We start from the raw sequence: 26,858 nt of genomic DNA, 5'->3' as shown, positions 1-26,858 counted from the left end.
TATTACAATTTCTGCATGGATACATTAACATGTGTTGTGAATTTTAGCAGGATCTCTTTCAGTAATACATATCATGTACCATATATTCCACCTGCTTATAGTTTCATGCCATTCATTTTTCAGAGTGGTTGACAACTGGAATGTAAATCACTTCGACACAATTTCCATCTCCAAACATTTGCTTCTGGCAAAAATGACTCAAAAAGAATGAGAGCATATTATCTACACTAATTTATATTATTTCCTTCTTGTCACTAGAGGGCACTAGAGGGAAGGGTTGAAACTAATGTGACCCTAAGTTCCAGGTTCACACTAGTGCGATGCAGGAAACCCTGTGAATCAGTGCCGGTTCCCACATCGCACCAGAATCATACAGTGGTGCACATCGCTGGGGGTGTCAATGTAAAGCTAAAGACACCCCCAGATTGTTTCACAGATCGCAGTGCAAACTGTAAAATGGCACAGAAAATTGGATCGCATAGGTGTGAACACCCATGCGATCCGATTCCAGTGTGAACCAAAAAAAAAGGGTGTGAATTAGATGTGATTTCAGTCATACGTTTTGCATGGCTGAAATCGTATCGCACAGACATCACATGTAATCTGCACAGCAATGCGGTGAGAATCACATGCAATGTCTGGCGTCGTACTAGTGTGAACCGGCGCATAGTTGAAACCAAAGAAAAAGCATCAGAATGTTTACATTGACAAGAATGTGACATTGTGATTTATTATCAAGATCAGCTAAACAGAACATTTTAGAGTAGCAAAATACCCTGCAGGGAAAGAGAAGAATTTTAATTCAGCCTTTCCTCTACTTATACCCTTGCTCTCCAGCTACTGTTCCAACAGTCTGCCCAGTATGACACAGCAAAATTTTAGCATGGGTCATTTCTCCTACATGTTTCGTTCTCCGACCGACTTATCAACAGATCACAAATGGCAGAGGTGCAATAAGCAAAAATCTTATTTTGATTTACATACCTGAAAAAATGCATTAATATTAAAACAAACATGCCAAAGTATGTTGAAAGACATGAGCTGAGGGCAAATCTCACCAGCGAGTTAAAACCCAACTCTAATTTATTGAAAAAAGAAACATGAATGGAGCCTGTCAGTATAAGTCCCGCTTCACATATGACAGACATCGCATGTGATTCGGAGCGCACTGCTCTTCAAATCACATGTGATGTCTGTGCCATGCAAATTTAGCCATACAGATTGTATGGTTAAATTTGCATCGGATTCGGACACGGCTCGCACAGGACCCTTTATTGGGTCCGCTGCAGAATCGGATCGCATGGGTGTTCAAAGCTATCCGATTTATGTTCGAACTGACAGTTCGCACTCTGATATGCATACTTATCTGGGGGTGTCGTTACCTTTGTATTGATACCCCCAGCGAATCGCATATGGCAGTGTGAACTGCCTGCAAGTTGAATGCGATGCGGGAACCCTGCATCGCATATATGTGAACCGATACTTATACTTACAAAATTGGCCCCAGGACTAAATATCTGCAGATGTCCCGGCCCTGGATATATGTAGGGAATTTCGGGGATCGCAGTGTGATGCAGTAATACCAGAACCCCTCCAGGCTTCCAGGGGAAATGCTCCTCAGGCATTCTGTGGTCCTGAGTGACACAAATATCTTTCAGTAAGGTCACCAATCACGAGGAGCCAATAAGAACATGTCAGAGGCAGAAGGGAGCGGGCCAGTGTTGCTATTGCTAGGAAGTTTTGTTATGTGCATATAGGAGCATCCCAGGATTTGAGGCTTTTCCCTACCACACCTGACACCATGCCAATTGCAGAATTCTGGTCTATCGATCAACAATGTTAGTGCCAGTTTGGATGGGCTATGGGCTCTCTTGTGCTGATGGGCTTATGCAACTTGTTTTCAGGTGCATTCAGCAAGATTTGGGTGGCCATCTTGACACAAAAGTCCTTAAATAGGAGATTCTGCATCATTCGGTGTACCAGCAGTGTGAGAGTAAGATAGCTACCAAACCCCCACTCGATGGGAGAAGTATCTGTCGATGAGGGAAAGACTAGAATTCCCATTACAGGGTATCTCCTTTGTCAGCTTCTCAGAACAGTCTCCTACCAGCAGTGCCAGGACTAGGTCATCTAGAGCCCAGGGCAAACATGCCAAACTGCGCCCCCCCCCCCAAGATGTATGAGCATTATGTGTCAGCAAAACCCCCCCACAAAAACATTAACCACTAATCTGCATGTGCACCCCCTCCTCCCTGTAAAAATGTGCCCCCCCCCTGCTGAAATCCCGCCCTCTCAGCACACATTTTTGCCCCCCCAGCTTAAATGGCTGCCCAGTAGCAAACACATTATGGGTTGAACTGGATGGACTGATGTCTTTTTTCAGCCTCACTAACTATGAAACTATCCGTCCTAGCACAAATCCTCTACCCCTAAAATTTCCCCTCTTAGTACACATCCCCCCCCCTCATTTCAAGTCCCCCTCCCAGCACAAATTCCCCTCCTAGCACAAATCTATTTCCCCCATTCCCCCTTTTAACACAAATCTCCCTAAATCACTACTCTTAGTACACCCTAGAACAATACTTACCCCCTGCCACCCCCCCAAATTCCCCCTTCCAACACAAATCCCTTCACCCCAATCTCCTTGTGGTACCCATCTCACATAATGCCACAGTGCCCAGGGCAGCCACCCTTCCTGCCCATCCCTTGTCCCGGCCCTGCCTAACAGCAGCTGGATATCTGCAGGGACTTTCGGGGATCGCAGTGTGATGCAGTAACACCACAACCCCTCCAGAGGGAAGTGCTCCTCTGGCATTCTTTGGTCTATAAATGCCTGTTATATTACTATTGGAAAGTGCCTTGTGAATAAACATTATTTTTTCTGCATGAGGAACTGTATTCTCTGCAACATATGCAGTGCCATTGCTATTTTTGCCTTTTGTACCTACTCAATTTCTACAATAAAAAACATAATTATATAACTCCATGTGTTGGCTTCTCTCAATTCTTTCAATTATAAATTTTTATTGCGGATTTAGAGTGGGGTTTTACAGCAAAAGACAAAAACAGCATAGCCATACGAATAGCAGAGAAAAAAAAAAAGAGAGAAATAATTTTCTTACAAAAAGAAAAAGTACACATTAGACAAAAATAAAAAAAAGACACTGGAGTCTAAAATCTATGTTAAATATTACATTTCAATTAAATCTATTCTCTCACATCATTTCATTACGACCTTTAACCAAAAATGACACTATCTCTCCCCACCCAACCCATTTTCTATATTATATATATAAAAAACAAAACAAAAAAAAACAAAACAAAAAGAAGAAGAGAAAAAAATCCAAAAAGGGAAGAAAATAGGGGGAAAAAAAAAAGGGAGAATTTCCCCCTCTCAATCACCCCCCCCCCCGGGACCAACAGCAGATTAGTTGAAACACCCATCGAACCCTCTCAGGGGTAACCGTTTACCTCTCATACCCCTAAAAGGGCGGCTCCCTCCTCTGATAGAACAAACATATTCCATGCATCCCATGTCTCAGAATAGTTTTCCCTTTTATGTTGAGCAGTTAATATCAGATCCTCCATTCTATTTACCGTATTTAACGGCGCATAACACGCGCCGGCGTATAACACGCACCTCAATATTAGGAGAGAAATTTCAGGAAAAAAGCTTAAATTTAAAATAAACATCTTTGAACTCAGAACATTTTTTTTTAAATCAAATGACATCTCACCAGTGCCCATGAATGCTACCTCATCAGCAGTGTCCAGCAATGCAGCCTCATCAGCAGTGTCCAACAATGCAGCCTCATCAGCAGTGTCCAGCAATGCAGCTTCATAAGCAGTGTCCAGCAATGCAGTGTCCAGCAATGCAGCCTTCAGCAATGCAGCCTCATAAGCAGTGTCCAGGAATGCAGTGTCCAGCAATGCAGCCTCCAGCAATGCAGCCTTTAGCAATGCAGCCTCGCAAGCGCCATTGACCCGATCAGTTTTTAAAAAGGTCGGGAAGCAGCGCCGAGAGCAGAAGGGGCGGGCAGGGCCGAGGAGAAGAGAGAACGAGCGTTCGTTGTCATAGGAAGTCCCGCCTATGATAGACGTTACACGTCTCGGCAGAGGAGGCGGGACTTCCTATGACAGCTCGTCCTTCCTTCTCCTTGGCGCGGCCTGCCCCCTTCTGCTCTCGGCGCTGCCTCCTGGCCTTTTTTTAAATATCGACGTATAAAACGCACTATTGCTTTTTCCTCAATTTTTAGGAGGAAAAAGTGCGTGTTATACGCCAATAAATATGGTATTTCTTCTACTTTACGCATCCAACTCGCAATTGTTGGGGGTGTTTGTTTTTTTCCAACTAAGGGGGATACAAGATCTAGCTGCGTTCAAGAGATGACATAAAATAGATTTTTTATATTTTTTCACTGAAACTCTAGTTAATTGTAAGAGAAAGAAAGCCAGATCCTCTGGAATCTCTCAATTCTTACGTACATTGATTAGGCCCCACTTACACACATTTGACCTCCTTCTAAGCTACATCAATCTGCTTTAGGCTGCTTTTGCGTTCTCTTTGACTTGTATGGGGAAAGAAGCAGTTCTGACTCGTAACTAAAGTCTGTAAACACAGACCTCACTTTTGGAGGTTGTGGATTGGGTTCTTAGATCTTCCTACTCCCATATGTTAGTTTGTATCCTAAAACCTATAAATTTTCTTCCCAGTGTTACCGCATGTTGCTTTATAACAAACAATTCATGCTTTAGTATACTGGTACTATAAATAAAGAAAAATATACAGTTAAATAATAATTAGGATTTAATATTCTTAATTGTCACTGTTGGTCATACACTGGAGGTATAGAATGGTGTGCACACTAATGATTGAATATTTCATGTATCTCTCCTGTAGGGCTCGTTCACGCTTGTAGCTAGGGATTGTAAAAATAGGTGGTTAAGCTGTGGTTTTACCAGCCCTTGTTCATCCCTGTTAACCCGACACAGCAAGCAGAGAGGGTTTTACATGTGACCTCCCAGCTGCCTGTCAGCTGCCCTCTGAAAAACAATCCACTGCAGATCACTTTTCCCATGGACGGCAAGGGCTGCTGCTAAACAAATAAACAAACCCTAAATATTGCACTTGGAGCAGTATTAAAGCCAAAAACAAAATTGTAATATATTAAGGCTCTGTTCACATCTAGCCTTTTTTTTGCGATTTTCTGCTCTAAGCCTTAGCTCTAAAAACGTACAAGACAAATCCCATTCATTTCAATGGCCCCTGTTCACATATGAGCATTCTGTTGCCTTAAAGAAAACGCCCCTCGCTCAAAAAAGTACATTAACTTATTTTTTGGCAGATTACAAATGGTTTTTTTTCATTGGTCACTTGTCAACCTAAAAACGCCTGCACAAAAAACGCTGCAAAAACGGCTGTAAAACGACCGAAAAAATGCCGGAAAAAAACGCCTGTAAAAATAGCAATGCCTAGATGTGAACATAGCCTAAAGGTTAGAGAGAGTGTAACTGATCACCATTCAGTTTAAAATAGAAATGAAGGGCAAAGCATTTTTGTATTATACATTTTATAACAATTTTTTTATATAAATATTTATAATAATATTATAAATACCTTTTTCCTCTTTTTTAAAAGTGATTACATTCCCTCTGTTCTCAGTTGCATAAGAGCTGGCTGAGCTTGCTATTGAATGGCTGTGCAGCGGAGGCATGTCAGGACAAGTCTTATCATTGGAGGAGAGTACACTGAGTTCCCAGCATAGCTAGACAACTGACCACGGTATGTACTCTCCTGCCTAGTGTTGTCAGTTTTAAATAGCAAAGCAGATGGACTGGCAGGAACAGCAGGGATTTCACATAAAGGAAGCAATACAAAGAGAACAGGATATTTTCTCATGCAAGTACATGGTACAACAGGCACAAATCAGGAATATGAAGTGTTGGGGTAAAAAACACTTAGTTATTACCGTATTTATCGGTGTATAACACGCACTTTTTCCTCCTAAAAATGGAGGAAAAAGCAGCAGTGCGTGTTATACGCCGATATTAAAAAAAAAAAAGGCCAGGAAGCATCGCCGAGAGCAGAAGGGGCGGGCCGGGCCGGGCCGAGGAGAAGGAAGGACTAGCTGTCATAAGAGCAGAAGGGGGGCGGGCCGGACCGAGGAGAAGGGAGAATGAGCGAGCGCAGTCATCGGATGTCCCGCCTATGACAGACGTCACAAGTCTTGGCAGAGGAGGCGGGACTTCCGATGACTGCGTTTGCTCGTTGTCCCTTCTCCTCGGCCCGGCCTGCCCCCTTCTGCTCTTATGACAGCTCGCCCTTCCTTCTCCTCGGCCCGGCCTGCCCCTTCTGCTCTCTGCGCTGCTTCCCGCCCTTTTTTAAAACAGATTCGGACAGTTCCAATGGCGCTTGCGAGGCAGCATATATTGACACTGCTGATGGGCTGCATATATTGAGGCTGCATATATTGAGGCTGCATATATGGACATTGCTGGTGAGGCTGCATATATTGACACTGCTGATGGGCTGCATATATGGACACTGCTGATGAGGCTGCATATATGGACACTGCTGATGGGCTGCATATATTGGGGCTGCATATATGGACACTGCTGATGAGGCTGCATATATGGACACTGCTGATGAGGCTGCATATATGGACACTGCTGATGAGGCTGCATATATGGACACTGCTGATGAGGCTGCATATATGGACACTGCTGATGGGCTGCATATATGGACACTGCTGATGGGCTGCATATATTGAGGCTGCATATATGGACACTGCTGGTAAAGGCTGCATATATGGACACTGCTGATGAGGCTGCATATATGGACACTGCTGATGAGGCTGCATATATGGACACTGCTGATGAGGATGCATTGCTGGACACTGCTGATGAGGCTGCATTCATGGGCACTGGTGAGATGTCATTTGATTTAAAAAAAAAAAAAATGTTCTGAGTTCAAAGCTGTTTATTTTAAATGTAAGCTTTTTTCCTGAAATTTCTCTCCAAATATTGAGGTGCGTGTTATATTGTTATATTGAGGTGCATTTGTTTTATTTTTTTCCTTTTTTTTCACCTGGTGATCCTACCAGTAAGTCTGTTATTTTTTAACTTCCTTTAACAGACCAAGCTGTAAAGCAAATGTGGCAGTTAGGACTCATTCACACAGGTGGTAGTAAAAATTGACAGTTTACCACCCTACCCCTAGATATAACAGTCTTCATTAAGCCATAACATAAGTCTCCTATTGCATCACATTGTGATTCTAATTGTATCCACTGCTTAAAGAGGAGTTCCAGCCTAACACACTCACCTGTCCAACGGTCCAGCGATGCGGCTGCCCGAAGCCTCGCTCTTCTCCGTCTCTGCTCTCCGGCGCCGGCATCACTGGTGTGGGCACCCGGCTGTGACAGTTTGCGGCTTCACAGCCGGGTACACACTGCGCATGCGCGAGTTGCGCTACACGTCGTGATTGGCCGACAATCTTCTGAGACCTCTGACATGTCCCAGAAGATTGCAGGGAGGGAGGGGGAGAAGAGAACTTCCGCTCAGGGCGCCGCGGCACTCCGAGCGGAAGTGGGAGCGGGTACCTGTCAAAACTAGGTACCCGCTCCCCCCCCCCCAAAATTACATGCCAAATGTGGCATGTCAGGGGGTTAGCACTACCTAAAGCGGAATTTCTACTTTTGGGTGGAACTCCACTTTAAGAACTGCAGAACAGGGAGACCCCCCCAAAATACATTGGCTGTATTTGATGCTTAAACAATACAGCAAATGTTTCATAAAGACCTTTAAAGCCTAGTACACAATACTCGTTTTCTTCGTTCAACGCAGCTCAGGTCAGAGTCGCTGTACTAATAATCCTATCTTAGTACAGCGATCTCCCCTGCTATGCTTATGTGTTCTGACAGGGGGATGACCCCCCGCCAGAACAGCTGAGAGCGCTGATTATGAGCTGGTCGGCAGACCTCTTTCGATCATGAGCTTTCGACAGAAGCTGGCTGAATGTCAATGCCACCCGACATTCAGCTTCTGTGTACTAAGATTAAGTAATATAGCTTTTTGAATTACGTGCTCTTTTATACCTACCCCAGAGATTTAAAAAAAATGGGCAGTCAGGGAACAGAGTCTAACACTACCCTCCAAGATAGATAATGCTATTGTCCAAAGGTGTCTCCATTTCTCCTTCATCCAAAGTGGAGACAGGTAGTATGTTACTGGTTGGATCGCAAAAAAATAAAGGAAAAAAAGGCCAAAACAAGGAAGTAATGTTGCCACCACAATTAATAATTGGTTATCTGGAATATATTAATTTTAGTTTTGGGGTTTATTACTATTTTGTTTAAATCAAACTTCCGCAAAAATAAATTTCAGCTGTTCTGCAATGCTGCAGGAGAAGGATTCACTGATGCATGGTATTTCAGCCTGGTGAGTTTTGGTAAAATGATGCTAGATTTATTTATTTATTTTTTCTAGATTTATGGGCTGGGTAGAACATATAGGGACTAAGAAAGGTCCCCTCCACTGTTTACACTTCCTCCGGGCCCAAGTATGTATGGAGCTACAGAAATGTGTTTTTGGGGTTGGAGGAAATAACAGCGGACTACAAGTACAGTGATGTCACCATACGTGTGCTTTGTTAAGGTGTACACGTCCCTCTGCTGTGATGGCAGATGGAAGTCGCAGTCTTTCTATTCACATATCCCTGTGAACGGATGACATGGCTGTGCAGGCAGGGCCATACAGAATTCACAGTAAAAGACAGGTATGTGCAGGGAGAAGAAGTACTGGGGGGTGGTTTGAGGGTGGGGGGATGTGCAATATGACCTTGTTTTATATTACACCCTAAATATGGGTGTAACATGAAACAAGGTCAGAAAAGTGGACTATGCTTTTAATATACAGTACATTGCGTTATTGCCTGCGGCTTCTGTCTATTACCCCTAATTAAAACTTGCCTGCAGCTCTGCAATATATTGGCAATATTATCAGGTCTTTCTGGGTGAGGAATGCAGTCTGCAGTTCCTGACGACAAATTATACACATAGGTAGACATGTATGCTTGTAGGTAGACATATAATATATTACAGATAAGAATGTGCTACTGAGATTCTTTGTTTTAACTCCACAAATATCAGTCCATGATTTGGAATCTGGCATCTGAGAAATATCCTATGTGCTTATTCAGTTTTACTTGTAGCTGAATTGTAGATCAGTAAAGCATTGTAATCCACACATTTAAACAGAAAAAACATTATTTCAACAAGTGCCTACACATACATAAATAAATTTGACTTTGCAATAATTAATTCAACAAACATATCCATAGATGTACTGGTGCCCCATGGAAAAAGTAACCCTTGGCATCAGAAGTTGGTATTGCCCCCTTTAGTTTAAATTACTTGTAGTAATTTTGTATAACTGCCCTCCAGAACCAGAAATTGACTTGGCCATATTTTTGACCACGCAAATTCCTTTAGTTGCAAGATGTTTGTGGGTTTCTTGGCATGAACTTGCAGTTTGAAATCCTCCCAAAGGATTTCAATGGGATTTAAATCAGGGCTTTGAATAGGCTGGTCCATAAACCTCCATTCCTTCTTTTTGAGCCATTCCTTGACATATTTCCTTGTGTGTGCTTCAGATCGTTATAGTGTTGAATGATTCATTTCTGGTTTAACTTCAATGTTTAGATAGATGGCCCAACATTCTTAACAAGCACATTTTGATATGATGTCGAATTCTTAGTTGAATAGTTTACTGTGAGCTGCCCGAGCCCTGAAGAAGAAAAGAAACCCAAAAACATAATATTTCCACCACCATAATTCCCAGTTAACTACCGGTACTTGTATTATATGCCACTGGTGTCCTTGAATTAGTAGACCTCTTTAAAATCTGCCCTTTCTGCAATGCTTGAGCAGTCTAAGATCAAAATATGTAGCAAACATAACTACGTCTCAATCTGCTCATATTTTAGTTCTCATTACAGGTATATTATTTGAGCCCTATACATACCCAGTGCCTAGCCCCGATGCATGAAGCTCCAACATTTAGATGTGACCTGAGGGCACATGTGCAACATCCAGCCCTGTTGCCGGCAGCCTGTCAAACTCTATGAGAGGCTGACAGCATATGCTGTATGCATCCATGGGTGAATGCCTAGAATGTAGACTGCTTGTGTTCCTGGCATCTGTCCCTGGGCACATACTGCCCTAAATGTAATTACCGCTAGGTAAACAGTTTAGCCCTGTCCAGCCACAGCAGCTGTCTGCCTCTCATAGAGTTTGAAAGACTGCTGGCAGTGGGGCTAGATGGTGGACCTGTGCCCTCTGCCCAAACCCAAACATCAGAGCCCTATGCATTGAGGCTAAATGTCCAGTTTGCATGGTGCCTTAAGTGTATAACTGATGCAATAACATGGTAAAATGTGGGCCTTTGAGCAATATTCATATGAGAAGAGGCTACTGAAGTGCCTGTTATATGATAGTGAGGTGGCACTAATGAGATATTTAACCTGACTAAAGCTGGTAAGAAGAGAAAGCTGCAGGTGCCGGTACTGGGAAGGAGGTCGAAATGCAAGTGCACAGAGGTTGGGAGGAGCAGTTCAGCCACAGAACCTCCCTCAGATCCCCTTACCCCCCCTCCCCACAGCTCTTCACCCCACTTCCCCTTCAGAACCCCCACAGAGTCCCTCGGCTGTCTGCCTCTTTCAGAGCTTTTCAAGGGCCTTTCAGCCTCCTCCCCATAAGCGCCTCATTCATCCAACTAACAAAGACTCCAGGGCAAATTTAATTCCACTGTCACCATAAGTGCAGGAGCATTATTTATTACAGCCAAAACAGGGGCATTTTTTTCCTCCAACCAATGCAAGAGCATTTTTCCCCCACCAAGATAGGGGTTGATATGGAGGCATATTTTTCATAGCCACCTTTAGCCCCATATTTTGATTAGTCACACTATGTGCACTGTTTAAACCCTTTAATCCACTGCTATGCACTAAATGGACCGCACCTATTGATTTTATATCGGCTATTATAACCATTCCAGCACAGCATACTGGGATTGCTGTCATAGCTCCTTCCCTTTCCAGTCCATAAACCTCTCATTTCAAACTTACTCACTTTTAAAAGTTCCCAGATATGTAGACAAGTCAAGTGAGTGGGTTATCAATGCACTGAAAAAATGTATGTGCACCATTTTATGTGATGCAGAGTATAAAAATGCATGTTAGTGTGTACTATTCATTGTGGTGCACTGAAAAGCAGGCGTTTTGCTTTAGTCTTAAACAGTAGTGCAGCGCCAATATTTTACATGTGTAAATAAATCTGCAATATAAATAATTTAGTGACATGATCCGGGTCAGAATTATTGCTCTGTTTTTATGCCATTTTACCTATATGAAGAATAAAATTACTACTCTATGAGACATTCCTTTGAGCTCTTGGCGAGCTTTATTTATCCCTACCTGGAATACACTAGGAGGCACCACTGGAAGTGAGTTGCTGGACTGCTGTCTGTTGGATTTCATACGTATTCAGGTGTTAATGTGGCTGTAATGGTAGCCATTCATTCTGGTGAGTTTTAAATTCACGCGTTGTTGGTGATTGGTCACTTGAGCACCTGTTGATTTATTTCTTATTCAGGCCTATATGCTACTGTAATGGTAGCCCCCTGTTCTAGTGAGCATTGAATTAGTCTAATGTTGGTGACTGGTCACTTGAACACCATTTGAGATACACATCCGTGAACATTGGCATTACAGGAAACAGCTTATTTTTGGCTTTACTTTTCACCAAGCACATTGTGGGACTTTATTTTTGTCACTTTTGGACTCTTAATTAACTTATTTCTTGAATCATTATCACTATATGATATATATTGCACATTTATTTGCACATGTTAAATATTGGCGCTACACAACTGTTTAAGATTTATGTTTTAAGGTATGCTATACTACCTTTTTGTTAGCAGACTCTTAGTCACACACCATAGTTAGTGTTTCTTTAGTGCCTTGGGTAGATATTGTAAATGCAATGTAAGTTGTTGTACATTGCAGTACAGTGAATGTTACTGCAACACATAGGGGTTATTGGGCTTTGTGACGGGAGTCACTTTGGTTGGGGGGCCCGTGGAACACAGCTTACCTTTGAGAAATTGAGAAATCCCTCTCTCAGCTCCCTAGGCCCCTCTAATGTGTAAGTCACCCTGTGTCTGTTAGGGGAACAGGGTGACCAAGAAAATGATGGACAGCTACTTAATGGACACTGAAAATATGGTTTGGAATACTTTAAATGGGACAGTAATATTTATCAACAATATACCTGAAGGAATATATGAAGACTCTGGGACTCTAGGCCTAGGATCCATGTTAAAGGCCTAGCTGCCTATTGCCAATAGGGGACTGCTCCGCACAATCAGACTCATAGCAGATGCTAATATCATCATCTCAACCACCTGTCTTCCACACATTGTTGATTGTGCTGATTTACTCACCTATTTTCTACTGTGGGGATGTGTTTACACTTATAATAATGTGTATTGTACTTTGTGAGCTCGATGAGAGAAAGTCTGCTAGTAACTAACTCAAGTTAATGAAATCACTGTCATCTGTTAGTTGCTGAGAGCAAAGTAAAATATTGTTTGTGTTGGTTGTTCCTTAGATATGTTAATTATATTTCTGTACACAATTTCATCTGCATATGCAGATATGCATGTAATCAGGCACCTGATCTGGTGAGGTAATCTGATCAGGAGGGGAATGTCCTCCTGTGCGGTATATATTGTGTGTGATTCTCTTCAATAAAAGTTGTTCCAGATCTATACAAGCTAAGTTCCGGCCAGTTGTGTATGGGTCGCTGTAATATCTGATATCTATGTTCAAGACCGGAGGAAGCGGTATTCTGATGGAAGCCCACAAATACAGTGTGGGTTGCGGTTCCGTTACAGGCTTCAAAGTTTAGATGTTGTTTCCTGGTTCTCCAGTGTTCTATCTTAAAAAGTAAAGATTCTTTAGCAAGAAACATGAATCTCAATATTGTTTGGTGTATTTATGTTTCAGCTCCGCTATATTTTGAGTACATATTAAAAATTATGCTCCAGTCAAACATGAAAATATTTATCTAAACTTGATCAGGGGGCACAACCTTTCTGATTTCTTCCTAGCATTCATCTTGTCAAGCTGGCAGCTCCTCTCACTAAGCCCCCATTCCCACTTGAGCTTTTTTCAGCTTGTTTCCCTATGTCTGACTGTGCTCACCATACAGAGCCCCATTCTTTCAAATTGTTCCTTTTCACAGTTGTATGTACAGTTACCCTATGCCTTATGCCCAAAGCAAGTACATGAGCTCTTGACTGCTGAGAAGCATAACTAAAAAAGAAAGTTGGGACTTTGAATGGAGCACAGAAAGGGGGAGGCACATGCGATGTCCTGCGTCCACAGGACCGCACATTGCCAATGACAGTCACCTTGTAAGTAACAACAGGGTTGGACAACAATTTCCTCCCCTTAATTTGAATGTATGTGATTTTAGTCGACCAATGGATTATTGAAACATTTATACTTTTTACAGAGTTTTCGGCATCCGCTCCTGAAGAGTGGTATTAAACCACGAAACGCGTAGAGCAACAAGGATGTCATCAATGTTTCAACCATACAGGACTCCATCTCTACCCAATCATTTTCTAATGCTTACTTACCTTTTGTATGTTTATTGTATTTTTTTCATATACATGATACTAACTAGGTCCATGACTGCTGCAGCAAGGTGATGATTTAGCAATGCATTCATTGCCATGGTGTACCCTGCAGACTATCTATAATATGGCAACAATGGAATAATTATGGACTGTGTGGCCTATATGGAGTGCCATTAGTCCCTATACTCTTGATATATACTGTACATATAATTTATGTGTAATGTTCTGGTACCTTTGGTACCCTAAATTACACTTTCCACAAGTGTATGCGCCCTACCATTTACTTTTGGAAAGGTGCGCATACACCTTTAAGACTGGAGCTGTCATCACTCAGCGCCGGATTAGATGGCTATTTAAGGCGTCGGCTCTCACTCACATGTGTTCGTTCAAACACCCTTACTTGGATGCTAACCTTGCTTGAAGCTTCCATGCTTGCAAGCTTACTTCGCTGACGGAACCTCGCTGCGCTGATCCCTGTATCCCGCTACTGGATCATCCGCCTCTCCTGAACCACCCTTCGGCTGTATCGCTAATAGTGCTAAGTACCCCGCAGGGGAATTCTCTATAAACTTATACTAAGCTTACACTATCTAGCTCTGCATAGTAAAGACTGTTTATCACATCTGCATAACTAGATTGCTAGCTCTTGAGACTACTGCTACTTTTCTGCACTGGGTTGATCTCTTTTGTATGTCCACCTGCTATTTCTATCATCTGCTATCATACAACATTGCTAAACCTTCCTGCATCCATCTGCTACTGTCTCACCTTCAAGTGTCTATCACCTACCACCTCCACTCAACCTATCCCTCAACCTTCATCATTGTGTTACCACATACATAAAGTCACTCTAGGAACCAGCTTGCTAATTGTGTGTATTTACTGGCTGAAATAAGACCTTCCACACATGATGAGTCATTGAGGTTGGGAATGGTATCTCAGCATATCTCTTACATGACTGCTGACGTGGAACTATTTCTGCAGCTGAAAATCCACACCATATAAGAAACGCAGAAGCGTTACAGATTGAACGAACCAAAAAATGGATTCAGCAGAAATAGCCACTCAGGTGACACAATTAAAACAGCAAGTATCTGCGTTAATACACGCACTTGCTGAATTAAAAGAAGACAATCAGGCTCTGTCGCAGCAGGTAATTAGACTGACACAACTTACCTCTGCTCAGTCCCCTGAACCCAAGATAAATCCCCCTTTGGTATTTACAGGCAATCGCAAAAAATTTCGCGAATTTAAAAACGCATGTGAGTTACTTTTTTTGCTAAAACCTCGTACCTACCTTACTAATCACATTAAAATTTATACTATTATTTCTTACCTATCAAACGATCCTCGAGCCTGGGCAGATTCTCTTTATGAGAAAAACGACCAGCTTCTCAACTCCTATGCCTTGTTCCTGGCAGAGCTCACTAGCCTATATGATGACCCCAATAGGCAGAGTACTGCTGATCTTCAGTTAAGATCCTTGAAACAAGGAAGGAGGCCTGTAGAAGACTTTGTCGCAGAGTTCAAGAGATGGACCCTTGATTCAGAATGGAATGATGCATCTCTGAAAACCCAATTTAGGCTTGGCCTATCAGAAGCCGACGAGCTCGCCCGAGCGGATCTGCCAAAAACCCTGGATGCACTAATACAACTCAGTATTACCATAGATAGAAGACTACGAGAAAGAAAGGCTGAAAAGATGGGAATGCCATTATCCGTTTCCTCTCGGAGTCTGGCCGTTGACCCCGTTCCTATGGAGATAGGAACCATACGCCCACCGCTATCAACTATGGAAAAAGCCAAAAGACGAAATGAAAATCTCTGCTTGTACTGTGCATCCCCGGATCACAAGATAAACGTCTGTCCCCTAGTCAACAAAAAGAAGGGTGAGTGTTCACATGTCTCCCTAGGAGGATTGACAACTTCATTCACTAACCCCTACATTTCTGTTTTTTTGACATTACAGTGGGACCAGAACAGGATTACTACTAAGGCCATGATTGACACAGGATCTTGTGGAAATTATATGGATATATGTTTTGCTGCTTTAAATAAAATTCCTATTATTTCTAAACTCAAACCTGTCTCAGTAAGTCTTATTACCGGTGTTCCGTTATCCTCTGGTCCGATCACCGATCAGACACAAGCACTTCTAGTCACTATTAACGAGTCTCATAGGGAGACTTCTACCTTCGATTTAATACCATCACCCCACTTTCCCATTGTGTTGGGACTTCCCTGGTTGCACACACACCAACCAACCTTAGATTGGAAGAAACGGTCCTTGACCTTCCTTTCTTGTTATTGCGAGGAAACGTGTAACCTCCCGTTTTCCGAGAAGATTCTGTCTATGGTGACAGATGAGATTGCACCACTATGTTATCAGGATCTTTCTGAGGTTTTTCTTGAGAAAAATGCTCAAGCATTACCTCCTCATCGAGACTATGATTGTAGCATTGATCTACTCCCAAATAGCAAATTGCCGTTCGGTCATGTTTATCCTCTTTCACAGGATGAACTTGCCCATCTCAAAACCTATTTGGATGAGAACTTGGAAAAAGGTTTTATTAGACCTTCCACTTCTTCCACAGCAGCAGGACTCTTTTTTGTTCGCAATAAAGATTCAAGTCTCAGACCTATCATCGACTACAGGAAATTGAATGCTATCACAATAAAAGATCGCTATCCTCTACCGCTTATCCCTGAGCTCATTGAGCAGGTGCGTGGAGCTACCTATTTTTCAAAATTAGACCTGAAGGGAGCATACAATCTCATTCGAATCCGTGATGGACACGAGTGGAAGACTGCATTCAGAACTAGATACGGATTGTTCGAATATCTTGTGATGCCATTCGGCCTATGCAATGCCCCTGCAGTTTTCCAACGATTTATAAACAATATTTTTAAAGACTTACTAGATGTCTGTGTTGTGGTATATCTGGACGATATACTTATATATTCACGGACCCTGTCTGAACACATAAGACATGTAAGACTTTTATTATCGAGATTGCTTGCACATAATCTTTATGTGAAGCTGAAGAAATGCTTGTTCCATAAAAATGAGGTACTCTTTCTAGGCTACATCATATCCAAAACAGGAATCGAGATGGACATGAGTAAAATATCCTGCATTCAGGATTGGCCTACACCAACTACACGCAAAGCGCTACAGCGATTCCTGGGATTTTCAAATTTCTACAGGAAGTTCATAAAAAACTTTTCTGCTATTGTGAGACCCCTCACACAGCTCACTAGCATAAAAATACCATTTAAATGGTCAGAAGAAGCAAATAAGGCTTTCCACTTGTTAAAGACAAGGTTTACTTCCGCTCCCATATTACGCCATCCAGACCCATCCCTCCAATACATTCTGGAGGTAGATGCGTCAAACATGGCAGTAGGAGCAATACTCTCCCAACGACCAACCCACACTTCACCACTTCATCCAGTCGCCTTTTTTTCTAAATCCCTGAGCAGTCCCGAGATAAATTACCCCGTGGGTGAAAAGGAACTGCTTGCTATAAAATTTGCTCTGGAGAATTGGCGACATTTACTCGAAGGCACCCAATTACCAATAATTATATACACGGACCATAAAAACCTCCAATATCTTCAGACTAGCAAAACTCTCTCGCATCGACAGGTACGATGGTCACTATTCTTTCTAAGGTTTAACTTCCTAGTGACCTACACACCTGCAGATAAAAACAAAAAGGCGGATGCACTATCACGACTAACTGAAGAAAACTACTTTGAAATCCCTTCCGTTCCTATAATACCTCACAAACGCATTATTGGAGTTGTCCGTTCCTTAAAGGAAGAGGTTCTGCATGGTATAAGTTTGGATTCACCCCCACCACAACTAAATACTGATGCAGAGGGCTTCCTCTACTACAACGACAAACTTTACATACCCCCTACCCTACGCACCAAGATCTTGGAATTATCGCATGATGTGCCTATGGCAGGACATATGGGTATGACAAAGACTTTCAATTTGATTTCTCGACAATTCTGGTGGCCTGACATGAAAACATCTATACAAAAATTCGTCTCTTCATGCAATGTCTGTGCCAGGTCCAAAATTGACACTACGAGACCATCCGGTCTACTATGCAGTCTACCAATACCCCAAACTCCATGGGAGGTTTTGTCATTGGACTTCATCGTAGAATTGCCTCCTTCCAAAGGATTTAATACCATCTTGGTGTCAGTGGACCATCTGACAAAAATGGCACATTTCATTGCTATTCGCAGACTACCTTCGTCCAAACAAACGGCAGAACTCCTGATGAAACATGTATTCAGATTACATGGTATCCCAAAAACTCTTTTGTCTGACCGTGGATCCCAATTTATTTCTAAATTCTGGCAAAAACTATGTCACATACTACGGATTGAGCGGAAGCTCACTTCTCCTTACCATCCGCAGACCAACGGACAGACTGAAAGAGTCAACCAATGCATCGAGCAGTATTTACGTTGTTACACTTCTTACCAACAGGATGATTGGTTGGATCTTCTCCCCCTGGCAGAATTTGCCTACAACAACGCAACTCACAGCAGGGCCGGTCCTAGGGTCACAGGCGCCTGGGTGCAGAAATATTTCTGGCGCCCCCACATGGGCGTGGTCATCTTACTATCTTCTCCCCTTTACAAATGTTTCTATGGCAACGACTCAAACACAGAGATGCTCCCCTAAGAAGTCTTCCTTACCCCAGGACCCTCCCACGATCTCTTAACAATAAACAAATGACAGTAAGAGAAGCAGAGTACTCTAATGGGAACTCTAGGGGGGGTCTATCTAATGGACACAGAGAGGGCATCTGTTAGAGAGTCTGTTAGACAGAGCCCCCAGACAGGAGATGGTCAGAGACTGCAGACTTGATACAAGAGATGGTCAGAGACTGCGGATATGATACAAGTGATCAATGCAGCCTCATCATTGCCCACCAAATGCAGCCTACCAGTGCCCACCAAATGCAGCCTACCAGTGCCCACCAAATGCAGATCACCTGTGCCCACCAAATGCAGATTTCCAGTGCCCACCAAATGCAGATTTCCAGTGCCCACCAAATGCAGATTACCAGTGCCCACCAAATGCAGCCTTGTCAGTGCCCACCAAATGCAGCCTTGTCAGTGCCCACCAAATGCAGCCTTGTCAGTGCCAACCAAAGGCAGCCTAGCAGTGCCCACCAAATGCAGCTTACTAGAGCCCACTAAATGCAGTTTACCAGTACCCACCAAATGCAGCTTACCAGAACCCACCAAATGCAGCCAACCAGCGCCCACCAAATGCAGCTTACCAGTGCCCACCAAATGCAGCCTACCAGTGCCCACCAAATGCAGCTTACCAGAACCCACCAAATGCAGCCTACCAGTGCCCACCAAATGCAGCCTACCAGTGCCCACCAAATGCAGCCTACCAGTGCCCACCAAATGCAGCCTACCAGTGCCCACCAAATGCAGCTTACCAGTGCCCACCAAATGCAGCTTACCAGTGCCCACCAAATGCAGCTTACCAGTGCCCACCAAATGCAGCCTACCAGTGCCCACCAAATTCAGCCTTATCAGTGCCCACCAAATAACTGTTTAGGAGGCCCTGAAATGTCCAGAACCCACCAAATGCAGCCAACCAGCGCCCACCAAATGCAGCTTACCAGTGCCCACCAAATGCAGCCTACCAGTGCCCACCAAATGCAGCTTACCAGAACCCACCAAATGCAGCCTACCAGTGCCCACCAAATGCAGCCTACCAGTGCCCACCAAATGCAGCTTACCAGTGCCCACCAAATGCAGCCTACCAGTGCCCACCAATTGCAGCCTACCAGTGCCCACCAATTGCAGCCTACCAGTGCCCACCAAATGCAGCCTACCAGTGCCCACCAAATGCAGCCTACCAGTGCCCACCAAATGCAGCCTACCAGTGCCCACCAAATGCAGCCTACCAGTGCCCACCAAATGCAGCCTTATCAGTGCCCACCAAATGCAGCCTACCAGTGCCCACCAAATGCAGCTTACCAGTGCCCACCAAATGCCAGTGCCCACCAAATGCAGCTTACCAGTGTCCAACAAATGCAGCTTACCAGAGCCCACCAAATGCAGCCTACTAGTGCCCACCGAATGCAGCTTACCAGTGCCCACCAAATGCAGCCTACCAGTGCCCACCAAATGCAGCCTTATCAGTGCCCACCAAATGCAGCCTACCAGTGCCCACCAAATGCAGCCTACCAGTGCCCACCAAATGCAGCTTACCAGTGCCCACCAAATGCAGCCTACCAGTGCCCACCAAATGCAGCCTTATCAGTGCCCACCAAATGCAGCCTTATCAGTGCCCACCAAATGCAGCCTACCAGTGCCCACCAAATGCAGCTTACCAGTGCCCACCAAATGCAGCTTACCAGTGCCCACCAAATGCAGCCTACCAGTGCCCACCAAATTCAGCCTTATCAGTGCCCACCAAATTCAGCCTACCAGTGCCCACCAAGTGCAGCCTACCAGTGCCCACCAAGTGCAGCCTACCAGTGCCCACCAAATGCAGCCTACCAGTGCCCACCAAATGCAGCTTACCAGTGCCCACCAAATGCAGCCTACTAGTGCCCACCGAATGCAGCTTACCAGAGCCCACCAAATGCAGCTTACCAGTGACCACAAAATGCAACCTATAGTCAGTATGGCAGTGGACATGGTCAGTAGAGAAGTAGACATAGTCATTAGAGCAGTGGACGTGGTCAGTATGGCAGTGGACATGGTCAGTAGGGCAGTGGAAAGGTCACTATGGCAGAACATATGGTCAGTAGGGTAGTAGACATGGTCAGTATGGCAGTGGAAAGGTCAGTATTGTAGCAGACATGGTCAGTAGGGCAGTAGACATAGTCATTAGAGCAGTGGACATGGTCAGTATGGCAGTGGTTGGGGCCAGAAGTTTTACATTTTTGTTATCTTGTTTTTTTTTTTATTATTTTTTGCCATTTTATTTTACATTTTTATTTTTTATTGTTTTTACAATTTTTTAGGAGCTCCATTTTTGGAGCTTTGCTGAGATATCAGGGGGAGAGGGGATGCCGGTAGTGCTGCGGGGGAGCGGGGCATTTTGCAGCTCCTCGTTCTCCCCTAACATCCTCCCACTAAACTTGCCACACACAGTTACACCTTCTGTATTCGGGTGCCTCAATCTGGGTGAGGGAGCACAGGGGGCACCTTCAGAAGGGGGGGGGGGGGCAGTGTGACAAGGGGGGGGGGCGTGGAGGACAGTATGAGGGGCAGTGTGATTTGAGGGGGTCAGTGTGTCGGGAGGGGCCAGCGCGGCTGGAGGGTGGGGCAGTGTGACCGGAGAGGAGCAATGTGATGGGAAGGGGGCAGTGGACGGCAGTATGGGGGGGGGCAGTGTGACAGGAGGGAGGTAGTGTGATGGGAGAGGGGCAGTGTGATGGGAGGGGGGGCAGTGGAGGGCAGTATGGGGGGCAGTGTGACAGGAAGGGGCAGTATAGATGGACAGCATGAAGGAGGGGGGCAGTGGAGGGCAGTATGGAGGGACAGCATGATTAGAGAGGGGGGCAGTGGAGGGACGTATAGGGGGGCAGTGGAGGGCAGTATAGGGGCACAGTGTGCCAGGAGGGGACAGTGGAGGGCAGTATAGGGGGACAGTGTGCCAGGAGGGGACAGTGGAGGTCAGTATAGGGGGACAGTGTGCCATGAGGGGACAGTGGAGGGCAGTATAGGGGCACAGTGTGCCAGGAGGGGGCAGTGGAGGGCAGTATAGGGGCACAGTGTGCCAGGAGGGGGCAGTGGAGGGCAGTATAGGGGGACAGTGTGCCAGGTGGGGGCAGTATGGGGGGAGCAGCATGATGGGAGGGGGCAGTATGGGGCTGGGGGGAGCAGACTGATAGTAGGACACCTGGAACTCGCTGGGCAGTGTATTTACTTACACTTTGCTGTGGCAGAGATTGTGTTGTATCTACTAGGTGTGAGGGGCCTCAGGACAGGGAGAATTTCTCTTACCTTGCCCAGTGCTAGGAACAGCCAAGAAGCGGGAGCCAAAGCCAGAGTCGGGGGGCAGAGCTGGGAGGCGGTCCCAGGTACGAATCACTGCTTGTCACTTGTTAACATCGTGAATACAGCTAGCACCAGGCTGGATAGGAGGTCCAGTGAGGCGGCATATGGTAGAACTAATCCCGCCCCTGCAGCCACTGAAAGCCCTGCAGAAACCAGGAGGAGATTGGAGGAGATTGGTTCTCCTATATGTTGCCCCTCCTGCCCGCCTATACACTCTAGTGCCAGCTGTTTCCACAGTGTGAACAAGTGGCAAGCAGCTATCCGTACCAAGGACCGCCTCCCAGCTCCGCCCCCCGACTTCGGCTCAGGCACAGGTGTAAACAAACGGGACAGGAGACCTGCACGGACACCCCAGTAAGTGGCACCCGTGGGACGCCCCCCCTTCCCGGTATACTGCCGCTATGTAGCACACACCCCCCTGGTATACTGCCGCTATGTAGCACACACCCCCCTGGTATACTGCCGCTATGTAGCACACACCCCCCTGGTATACTACCGCTATGTAGCACACACCCCCCTGGTATACTGCCGCTATGTAGCACACACCCCCCTGGTATACTACCGCTATGTAGCACACACCCCCCTGGTATACTGCCGCTATGTAGCACACACCCCCCTGGTATACTGCCGCTATGTAGCACACACCCCCCTGGTATACTGCCGCTATGTAGTACACACACCCCTGGTATACTGCCGCTATGTAGCACACACAAGGAGCGAGGAGGGAGGGAAGGACTCTGCCACTGGAGCTTCGGCGCCCCTCCTCCTCCTCAGTTTGCGGCGCCTGGGTGCGGTGCACCCCGTGAACCCGCCCAGGATCGGCCCTGACTCACAGTACAACCAAGCAGAGTCCGTTCTACTTGAACTATGGGTTCCATCCCTCTATTCTCCCTCCACGCATCCTTCCTTCAAATAACCCAGTAGCCTCAGACTATCTTTCCCAAATAAGGATTCTCTGGGTTTACTAAATACTACCATTGCACACGCTCACAGTCAACAAAAGAAGTACTATGATCTTCGTAGAAGACCGTCTCCACAGTATACTATCGGGGACCTCGTTTGGCTCTCAACAAAAAACTTGAGACTGAAGATCCCTAGCAAAAAGCTTGGACCTCTGTTCTTGGGACCTTTCCCAATCAAGAAACTTATTGGAAAAGCTGCAGTGCAGCTTACATTGCCAATGGACCTAAAAATCCATCCCATTTTCCATGTGTCGCTACTAAAACCCCATGTTCCGGACCAAGGAATAAGACCTAATATTCCACCTCCCCCTCCTGTACAAGTTGAAGGTGGAGAAGAATACGAGATAAAAGAGATTCTGGATTCTCGTATCTACAGAAGAAAACTTCAGTACTTGGTTAGATGGAAGAACTATGGGCCCCAAGACGACACCTGGCTAAACACCTCTGACATACATGCCCCTAGATTAATCCGCAATTTTCATGCGAGATACCCAGACAAACCAGCTCCAGAGGCCTTCAGGAGCAGGCCTTAAGGGGGGGGGGTATTGTAATGTTCCGGTACCTTTGGTACCCTAAATTACACTTTCCACAAGTGTATGCGCCCTACCATTTACTTTTGGAAAGGTGCGCATACACCTTTAAGACTGGAGCTGTCATCACTCAGCGCCGGACTAGATGGCTATTTAAGGCGTCGGCTCTCACTCACATGTGTTCGTTCAAACACCCTTACTTGGATGCTAACCTTGCTTGAAGCTTCCATGCTTGCAAGCTTACTTCGCTGACGGAACCTCGCTGCGCTGATCCCTGTATCCCGCTACTGGATCATCCGCCTCTCCTGAACCACCCTTCGGCTGTATCGCTAATAGTGCTAAGTACCCCGCAGGGGAATTCTCTATAAACTTATACTAAGCTTACACTATCTAGCTCTGCATAGTAAAGACTGTTTATCACATCTGCATAACTAGATTGCTAGCTCTTGAGACTACTGCTACTTTTCTGCACTGGGTTGATCTCTTTTGTATGTCCACCTGCTATTTCTATCATCTGCTATCATACAACATTGCTAAACCTTCCTGCATCCATCTGCTACTGTCTCACCTTCAAGTGTCTATCACCTACCACCTCCACTCAACCTATCCCTCAACCTTCATCATTGTGTTACCACATACATAAAGTCACTCTAGGAACCAGCTTGCTAATTGTGTGTATTTACTGGCTGAAATAAGACCTTCCACACATGATGAGTCATTGAGGTTGGGAATGGTATCTCAGCATATCTCTTACATGACTGCTGACGTGGAACTATTTCTGCAGCTGAAAATCCACACCATATAAGAAACGCAGAAGCGTTACATTATGTACCTGCACATATATCAGACTGATACAAGTGTTTTGATTGCGTTGATTATACATGAATTGACATTTCATATATTGTACTTTATTAATTGCTGGTGTATAGCAATAAAATGTTTCCATTGCTCATATTTCCCAGCGCTCTGTTTTCCACCTCATTTAAAGTCCCAATCCTTTCCTCTATTCAAGTAATGCTGAGAAGCATAGACACATTTATGACCAACTAATAAACCAATACCTTGCCCCCCAAAAAGACACTGAAGCTGATTAAGTTGCAAATAGGGCAAGGCCACAGCTTTATTGAACTTTGCAAAAGTAACAACTTTCAAAATGTACCAAACAACAATGTCAATCACGGTTATACTGTGAGCACCCATAAACATATACTCACATAGTCTAAGAGGCCTGTCCGTACCATCAGTGCCAGACAGGCATTAGACTGACCCAAGCATTTACCAAACAACACTGCCTGTCACAGTTCTACCGTGAGCACCGATAATACATAAACTCACATAGTCTAAGAGGCCTGTCCATACCATCAGTGCCAGACAGACATTAGACTGACCCCAGAATTTAAATTGGGGGCATAGCCCATAAAGCCACATCAATTGCTGGCAAGGTCAAAATCACCAATAAAGCTGTGACAAAACATCACAACGGGCAAGGGGTTGGGCAACTCTTGTGACAGCTGAATCTCCTCAGAGCAGTTGGATGTGCCCCAGCGTATCCTTTTCCTAGAGTTCAGGCTCTATCCAGTCATCTCAGGTCTTTGTAGCCAATCTTAAGGGAGCTACTTAACTTCTCTTTTAGGTTCACACCCACAGTGATGCCATGCTTCCAGCAGTCAAGGCTCCCTTTCCCTAAAGGAGGTTCAAGGGCCCTTCATTTTGAGCTTTTTTTCTTTTAACCCCCTTAAAATTCAAAAGGTTTACCTGTAAACGTGCAACACATATGTTTGGGCATGTTTTTGCACATGAAGAACTCCTCTCCTCCTCTAGAACTTCTCTCCCCTTGTCCAGCCAAAGAAACAAATGCCTAAAGGTTGATATAAATGCCTGTAAAACGCCTCAAAGGGAAACATCAAAATCATTGGGAATATGCTCTGCTCATACTCTACTCATGAATGCAGGCTGAATTATCGTAGGTATGGATACCCTGAAACCAAGCCTGTAAAAATATAGGCCAAATCTTTCCAGATTCCGAGCACCTCTCACAGAAGTGGGTTTGCACAGCATAGAATGACATGAAGGAAGGCAGCAGAAGGACTGAGCAGACTTTCTGATTGTAGTGAGTTTGCAGGGTTTATTAGATAACTGACAGTTCAGCTGATGTTGTTTGTTGTCTAGTGTTTCATCTTTAACATTTACAAATGTCAGATGCTATAGATGCAGGAAGTACAATAACATAAAAAATATTCATAAATGACTATATAAACCGGTCAACAATGAAATGTATATATCGTGGGTTGACACTTGGACTTTTGTTTTTTTTTTTCCGGTGTTTTTATGTGTTTTTATTCTTATCATTAAAGGGATCAAGATTCCTACCACTCCTTCCTCAATTCCTACAAAATACCAGACCGTGTTTATTACTGAGTCAGAAAAGAAAGGTTTCAACTCCAGATCACTGCGATTTTCTTACAATCTAAATCAGGTAACAGCAACTTTTAAGTAACAGATACTTTTGTTCATATTTAAAGGATAATTCCACTTTCGTGGGGAAAAAAAATAGCAAAAAAAGAAAAAACAATATAGTGTATACAATTGCGACACAAATCATATTGTAATTGAATGTTATTGAAAATTACCTTTCCTTTTCAATCTGTAGCTGTTGTAATTTTCTGCAAATGCAATACAATATGGCTACCTGGAGGTGTTCTGTACACAGAATGTGTACTGACCACACCCCAGTCACATAATTTCCTTCTTGTGTGATTATCTCACCAATTTTCCCAGAAGTCTGTCTAAGATACAAGACAGATTTCTGGCATCCCCTGCAACAAAAATTTAATTTTTGGAAGGATACTCCCAATAGGAACACGTCTAAAGGGATGCAGACCCAGCAGCTTTCCTTATTAGAGCCCTGCAGCTACACAGCTGGTTGATAATTATGAAACCACTCCAATTAGACTCACTCAGCACAGAGGCACAGAGGAACAAACAGTGATTTCTTCAAAATACTAAAACGTAGGAATCTACAACAAAGGTTGTTAAAATCCGTGTAATGTAAATTGATCACCCAGAGGGAAATGTTTTTTTCCCAATGTAGCAAGGTTTCCAGGCTATGGCCTGATGTGGGTCTGCCATTAGTAACGATAATCTCTCCAGCCCATGTGAGCTGTTACCCTGGGTGTGATAACTAAAGCAGTGACAACTCCGGCATCTTTGTTTGCAGTTTTATTGGAATTAAGGGGATGGGAGAAGGGAATGAGTTGGATACTCCTTGAGGCTTAAATAATTACAATTGGGATTTTACTTCTGAAATGCCCGTTGCCGCTTCCTTGACGCCAGCCGGCGCCAGCCAACGCTCACTGACACTGAGAACACTCTGTAGAACAGAAGAAGTGCTGAATCCTCGACTTATAGTCCAGAAGATCCAAGACTGAGAACTGTAGAACTCCTGACACTTTTGTACTGTGAAAGTCACTGAATACTTTCCCCCACCTGGCACAGTTTGAGGTAGTATATAGTAGAACTCTGTATAGCTGTCACTTTAACTGGCATGCTCTGTGCAATTCAGGGCCCAGACTGCAGGTGCCCCCTTTGACCTTGAACTCTT

General features: G+C 44.5%; 1 protein-coding gene across 1 annotated transcript in view; it reads left to right on the top strand.

The window, feature by feature from the left end:
* Positions 1-26,858, top strand: part of STPG1 (sperm tail PG-rich repeat containing 1) — a 146,268-nt gene that overhangs the window by 34,342 nt on the left and 85,068 nt on the right. Inside the window, exon 3 of the mRNA XM_082244545.1 lies at positions 25,612-25,733. Within this exon, the coding sequence (XP_082100671.1) occupies positions 25,612-25,733 (122 nt within the window). The remainder of the gene's footprint in view (positions 1-25,611; positions 25,734-26,858) is intronic.

This window comes from Pelophylax lessonae (assembly GCF_965119305.1).
Source record: "Pelophylax lessonae genome assembly, chromosome: 2".
In the NCBI taxonomy this organism is placed as follows: Eukaryota; Metazoa; Chordata; class Amphibia; order Anura; family Ranidae; genus Pelophylax; species Pelophylax lessonae.
The sequence above is the reverse complement of the archived record's forward strand: the minus strand, read 5'-3'. Positions and strand labels throughout refer to the sequence as shown.